Below are 7,128 nucleotides of genomic sequence, written 5' to 3'. Positions count from 1 at the left end.
GGGCTGAGGAGAAGAGGTCAGGAAGGGGCGCGCCAGTGGGTATGTCCCTATTTTATTTTTTATGTTATGACCCACTGACACCCAGGCACTGTGAGAAACTCACACTGCCTTCAGCCTCAACTCCTGAGCCCTCGGTCAAGGTCACTTATAAATGCTGTTTATAACAAACCATAACTGAGAGCTTTGGGATTCGCCTTAAGGCATTCAGAATGCCTGTCAGTCGGTCAAAATGACTGATTTGATTGCCAGCCACCAGGAAGGATACAGAAGAGTGTAATAGAGCGTTACAACATTTTGAAGATATGACATTGGCGTTCGGAGTACCTTTAGCTCCAGAGAAAATGGGAGGCCCAAATACAGTGTTGAAGTTTTTGTGCACTGAGCCAGGCACACGGAAACTGGTGGCAAGGCTGCACATAGCAAAGTTACAGAAATGCAGGATTTTCTGGTTGAAGTAATTGACTCGAGAGTGGGCTTGAGACAGGAACAGAACCCTTTGGGTTTTGCATGTAGAGTAGTAAGATGTGGCAGAACATTTTGTAGGAGACTATGCATAGGAATGTCAGGGGTAAATTTACCACACCATAGAGCCAGGATTCTCATGTCAGCAAGAGCTGATTTGTGCATTTAAAGTTTAAAGGACAGTTTGGGAAGTTTTAATGGGGTGTCTATGTTTGTCCTGGATGACAACACAATTTGGCAATTGGGCTTTTTTTCGGACTCATCAGGCCTTTTTCTGGGATGGAAGATGGAGTGCTAAGAAATAATCGGAATATTGGATGAGACAAGAAGGAGCATTGCCTTTTTTGAGGTCTTCCCTTTAATAGTAGCTCTAGTTAAGCGGGTAAAGAATTATCAAATAGATCAGTGATGTTTAATGTAGACAACATGACGGTTGTAGAATTGGTGAACAAACAGAAATCATGTGACCTTAGTGTATTGAGGTTGTTGGGAAAATTCATGCTAATGTGTTTAGAGCTCAACATTGTGTTTCGGGCGCAGGATGTACCAGGTGTGAACAATAAAATGGCGGATGCTTTATCTCATTCACAGTGGACCCCACCTTCAAACGTGAAAAACACGGTGGCTTCAGAATTTCCTTCCTGTCCCCTCACTTCTGGAACTCTCTTCCTATCGGACTGAGATCAGCAACTTCTTACACCCAATTTAGAACACTTCAAGACCTTTCTCTTCTCTCAGGCATATGAGTAAAGCTTCTGTCATCATACCTCTGCCGCCCTCCCGCGCTCAGCACCATGAAACCGCTTGGTGTAAGGGCGCTCTGCAAATATTTTTTACATTACATTACAAAGGATTTCGAAGGCTGGCACCATGAGCAGAAGACAGGAAGACACAATTACCACACAACCGTTGGGCGTTGGCGGAATAAGAGCCAGTGAAATGGTGGAAAAGCAATAGCTGAATCCACAAGGGGGACTTATCAGCAAACATAGCACAAGGTTAGGTTTTGTGTTTTAGAGGAGCAGTTACTGGATAATGTTGAGCAAGAGTCACTGAAAAAGGGTTTGATAGGATTTTTTCTGCAAGCGTTCATCTCTGTCTACAAAAGGTGGGAAACTAGTTGGTGTGTCATTTTATGCAAAGTGTACTGGGACTATGATCCGGTAGATAGAGAGTTGGTAAGGCGGATATTGAGTGGTTGGGGCAGGAAGTGCAGAACAATCACTATACTAAAAGAACCAGTATCGTCTGGACTGTATATCAGATATTGTACCGGATTGCTATTATAAATTCTTTGAAGTTACTGTCTTTAGATTATGCATGTTGTGGATGTTTTATGGAGTCTAATTGCTTGTCAGTGATGAGAATGGCTGTGTCCAAACCTGGTGTAAAACCAGGCAGGTATGGGCCGCGTTCATTCAGAACTAGGGTGGTCTGAGAAGCAGCTGACCTAAGGTGGAACTGAGGACAGATAAGACTGATAGCGAGATGGAGATCAAAATGCTGTGAGAGATATGTAAGGAAATAGAATTTAAATGTTTAGTAGTTAGCCAATTTTATGGTTATATGCTGTATTTTTGTACTTACTACAGGTTGTGTGAACAGCCCCATGAGAACTTAAGACGGCAGCATGGATAGTTGGACTATCGTTTGTGAGTTGGGCAGCTATATATGCAGATGAGCCGATCTACAGAAGAAGTCTTGGACTACTACCAAGTAGCAAACACAAGGTGATATAGTGGAGAAGAAGTGGTATGCGTTGGGGCAGTTTATTGCCTTTCTTAGCGGACCTAGTTTCGGAAAGAGGTTCCCCTGATACGTTGTTAATACATTTGGGGAGAATGATTTGGTCAAGCTGGCAGGTTTAACACTGCTAAAGCCAAAAAGCAGGATCTACAACTATTAAGGAGAAATTGTACAGGGACTTGTTTGATGTGGACTGAATCTGTGCCAAGAAGACAATGGAGAGGAGAAATAAAACAAGCAGCGATTGGCAAAGCAAGGAGGAAATTGAACAGAGCTATGAGATTTTTTTGTGTATCCGTTGATATTAAGGTTTTAGCGCATGGTTCCATAGAGGACTTGTTTTTGATGAATGTGCTCATCTGTCACGGTTTGGTTATGCCAACTACATGATGGAAATGAGAGATTTAGTGGGAAAGTTGTGGAATGATAAAGTGTGGTGCAAACGTGGTTATAAGTAGGCACTTGGTGCAAAGGATTTTGAGGGGGAGAGGGAAAGTCAAGCACCCGCTGGGGTTTTCCTGGATGGCGATAGTTTGGAGGGATGGAGTGTCAGGTAAAAATCAATTGATCAAGTGACTGACGGCCCCAATTACTAAGCTCAAGTTGCAAATAGAGATAGAAGCACCACCAAATAAATTGGGTAAGCAGAGCCAGAGCCAAGCAAATATTCTGACTTGGCACAAAGCGTGCATGCCAGAGCTAAGCCTGGAAAACATTTTGCATGTAAATCATGCAACAAACATAATGTAAAAATATGCTACAATCTTCAAAATTCATAAAAGTGTACTTTATTCAAATCCACGCAAAAGTGTTGCACCTTAGTAGATCAAAATATATCACTGTGCAGACAAACATTTGTTAAAAGTTAGTTTTTACACATGTGCTTAGAAACTTCAATGGCTCGCACCCCCAACGAAAATTTCATTAGTGAATTAAGAGGCATGTTTATAGCCATGTAAACCCTAAACGTGACACAAATTCTTATTATAGAGCGAACAAAATTATAGTTGTTAAATGAAACCTAAGAGGTGCTCGCACTGTGCACATACTGAACTCAAGTATTTAAAACCTCTCTCTTTCTCCTTCCTCCAACCGACCTAGGGCCCCCGTACCAAACTACAGATCCAACAATGCATTTATTTGGGGGGTGTAACATCCCCCACCGAAGTTAAGCCCCTGGGATGCAGTCCTGTATTAATAGTTCTTAAACACTTGTAGGATGAATGCTAAATCAAATAGGGTCATGTAAGTGCCACTGATAAAGCGTCACTCAACATGTCATGAAAATGTCACACATAAGCACATCTCAAATTTAGGAATGCCCCACATATACAAACTGGAAACGTGCCTACACCATCCTCCGCTCTGCTCCTTCGGGGGGAAAAGGGGGGGGGGGGGCTGCAGCTCCTACACCAGCCTCAGCTCTGCTCCTGGGGGAGTTCTGCAGCTCTTGCACTAGCCTCAGCTCTGCACGGGGGGTGGGGGGGGAGTGCAGCTCCTTCACCAGCCTCCGCTCTGCTCCTGGGGGGGGGGGGGGGCTGCAGCTCCTTCACCAGCCTCAGCTGTGCTCCTGGGGAGGAGTGGGGGTTCTGCAGCTCTTACACCAGCCTCCACTATGCTCCTGGGGGGCTGAAGCTCCTACACCAGCCTCCACTCTGCTCCCGGGGGGCTGAAGCTCCTACACCAGCCTCAGCTCTGCTCCTGGGGGCGGGGGTTGCAGCTCCTACCCCAGCCTCAGCTCTGCCCCTGGGGGGGGGGCTGCAGCTCTTGTACTAGACTCAGCTCAGCTCCAGTGGGGGGGGGGGGGAGGGTGTTCTGCGGCTCCTACACCAGCCTCAGCTCTGCTCCTGTGGGATGGGTGAGGGGGCTTCAGCTCCTACACCAGCCTAAGCTCTGCTCCTGGGGGGGGGGGGGGGGTGAGGGGGCTGCAGCTCCTACACCAGCCTCAGCTCTGCTCCTGGGGGGGGGGGGTGAGGGGGCTGCAGCTCCTACACCAGCCTCAGCTCTGCTTCACCGAGACAGAAGAACGGGAAGAGCCTGTCAGTAAAGGGGGCCTGGGGGTAAGTGTATAAATGCTCCATGGAATTAGCATTGAACAGGGACAGCAGCCCCCCCTCGTAGTCCAGATACACCCCCAGCTTCTTGGGCTTCCCGCGAGGGGACAGAGAGGTCTGAGGGGAGGTCAGAGCCCAGTACTGACCACTCTTCTCCATCCCTATAGCCCAGATTCCCCCCTTAGGGGACCCTGTGATCCCCCCCTTTCTGTCGACAGACTCTGATGCGACCCCAACAGCCCATCCTCCCACCTTATGCAGCAGCAGCTTCACCTCCCAGTAATGTCTGCCTGAGGTGAACCCCTCGCTACCCAGCACACAGGGGTACATGGTGAATCTCTTGGTTGAGTCCGTCGGGGGCTTTTGTCTCTCTGCCCATTTCGCACGTCTCCCCCTCTTAGACAGGAGGAGCCCAGGATGCGCTGTTTCTGGATCCAAAGTCACAATCACTGTAGAGAAGAGATTCATAATTAGTGATTTAAGGTACACCATTAAGGGATACAACTGCTATTTTTAGTTTATTTTTCAGGACAATGAGGCAAACCTGTCTGCAAGCTGCATACTGTACTCACACATGGCAACATTTTGAAACTAAAAGAAGGGAGTTTTTGAAGAAAAAAAATCAGGGAACTTGATTTTCCCGAGTGACACATATTAAAGCAAAGGCAATTTTAGACGGGAGACAGCTAAAATAAAGACATTTTTGGCTTTAAAAAATCAGCAGTCTCCTGCCCGAAGCGGGTCTGTTGTCAAATATGTGACTGTACACTGCACTAAACAGCGCCTTTATGGAAGGTTACACCGTAACAGATTGTAAATGACACTAGACAGCACCTATGTAGAAGGGGTGCACTTAACTCTAAATCTTAAACCTAGATACATGAGCGCACTGCACTGTACACTACACTACACAGCAAGTATTAGAAACGGGCACACCGTACTGTACAATATACTGCACTATATATCCCCTATCTGGAAGGAGTGCACTGTGCTGAAATGCACTGAAGTATATAAAAACATGATGAATGGAATGCTTGAACTAATCTCAGTCACTGGTAACTACTTGGGATGCGCCCCAACCCATCTTTATTTTGCACACCATGCCACTTCAGTTTTGACCCAGTCATATGCAAATCAGTCTTGACCTTGCTCCAGTCGCAACAGTCAACCCGAAGTGCTAATACGGATTCTCTCTGAACTGGAACACAAGCAATTCTGGACCAGTTTTGCCCTAGTTATGGGCTCATCAGCTGGGTATTCTTGGTTCCAGTGACACTGTGTGCACGGGACCCCTGTCTGTGCATAAGCATCCCACTTAGGGGACAATCTAAACGTGCTTACTCACAGCTTGAGATAGAAACTTTGGTTGTGGTGTGGACTAGTTAACATTTCCGTGTGTTTCTGTATGGAAAGCCGTTTACGCTAGTGACTGATCATTAAGCTTTGCTGACCATCTTTGGTAATCAAAAGCCAAGATGCCTCCTCGCATTGTACGATGGGGACTACGATTGCAAGAGTACAATTATATAATTGTGCAACATCCAAGAAAGGATCAAAATCCTGATGACTACTTTCTGAGAATGCCTATACATGTCCATGGCACTCTATTCAAAATGGCTGAGTTCTGCATCAATTTCATTCTCAAGTCAAGTACACCAGCTGCTGTATCGTTAGCATTAAATTATAACTGCTACAAGTCATGAGTCACTGGCTCGAATTGAAAGACATAATTACTAATCAGTCATGTAGCAAACACGTTCGACCTCTCAGTACGGAGGGTGAATATCAAAAGTACAAGAATGTCAAAGATGAATTTTCCATTACTCAGGAAGGAATTATACTACGAGGATCGAAGATCCTGATTCCAGAGAGTTTGTGACAAAAAGGGATTGAAGTGGTTCACGAGGACATTGTGGTATTGTTGCCACAAAGAGAGCTGTCTGAGGCCGAGTTTGGTTGCCATACATAGATGAAAGAGTTGAAATGGGATTCAAGGCCTTTCACAAATGCAACTGCCTGTCAACCAGGGTTACTTGACATACTCTGAACATGTTGGAACTCCCTAAACATGCCTGGGAAAGACTAACTATTGGTTTCTTTGGTTCTCATATTAATGGACATCATTTACTGGTGATTGTAGATGAATGCTCATGTTTTCCTTTGGTTGAAGAGCTCTCATTCATGACTAATGAATCTTTGCATCTTTGCAAAATTGGGATACCAGCCATTGTAAAGTCTGACAATGGTCCACCCTCAACAGTAAAGAGTTAAACAAATTTTCTAGAGCAATTTTTAACATAAAGCAAAAGATCACACCTTTTTGGCCACAGGTCAATGAACTTGTTGAGTACCCTAAAGAAAGAAGTGCAGCGTGCAGCTCTTGCGATGCTCAATTTGAAAACAGTATTGAATTGTTCTCAATGAACCTATCTTTCACCACCCCACTCAACAACAGGTGAAATGACTATGACTATGACTTTGATGTTCAGGAGCCCAATGACAACCAAGTTACCCCAATGGACTCGATGGACCACCGAAAGAGATGAAAGTGAAAACATGATTCATACAAGGACCTTGGTTAACAAACAGAAAATGAAAGTTTATACGGGTAAGAGGCAACAGGCAAAAAAAGTCTCGTTCATAAAAGGAGATTTCGTGATCGCTCAACAGATGCAGAAAAGAAAATCTGATGCTTCTTATGATGCTGAACCTTTCTAAGTGGTCCCTATCAAAGGATCCATGGTGACCAGAGACTCTTCTTACTTTAGGCCTGTGTTTTATCGGTCTCAACTCGAAATGGTGAGGGAAAGACTGACGCAGAAAACTCAGTGACTGTTGCTGATTCCTTACCATCTTTAGCAATCTC

General features: G+C 45.2%; 1 protein-coding gene across 1 annotated transcript in view; it reads right to left on the bottom strand.

The window, feature by feature from the left end:
- Window positions 1–4,169: 4,169 nt before the first annotated feature.
- Window positions 4,170–7,128, bottom strand: part of LOC144827032 (E3 ubiquitin-protein ligase TRIM39-like) — a 230,620-nt gene continuing 227,661 nt past the window's right edge. The window contains exon 6 of the mRNA XM_078685498.1: window positions 4,170–4,711. Within this exon, the coding sequence (XP_078541624.1) occupies window positions 4,197–4,711 (515 nt within the window). The 3' untranslated portion in view covers window positions 4,170–4,196. The remainder of the gene's footprint in view (window positions 4,712–7,128) is intronic.

The sequence above is a fragment of the Lissotriton helveticus genome, chromosome 4_1 (genome assembly GCF_964261635.1).
Source record: "Lissotriton helveticus chromosome 4_1, aLisHel1.1, whole genome shotgun sequence".
Lineage (NCBI taxonomy): Eukaryota > Metazoa > Chordata > Amphibia > Caudata > Salamandridae > Lissotriton > Lissotriton helveticus.
This window is presented reverse-complemented; position numbering and strand designations above follow the sequence as displayed.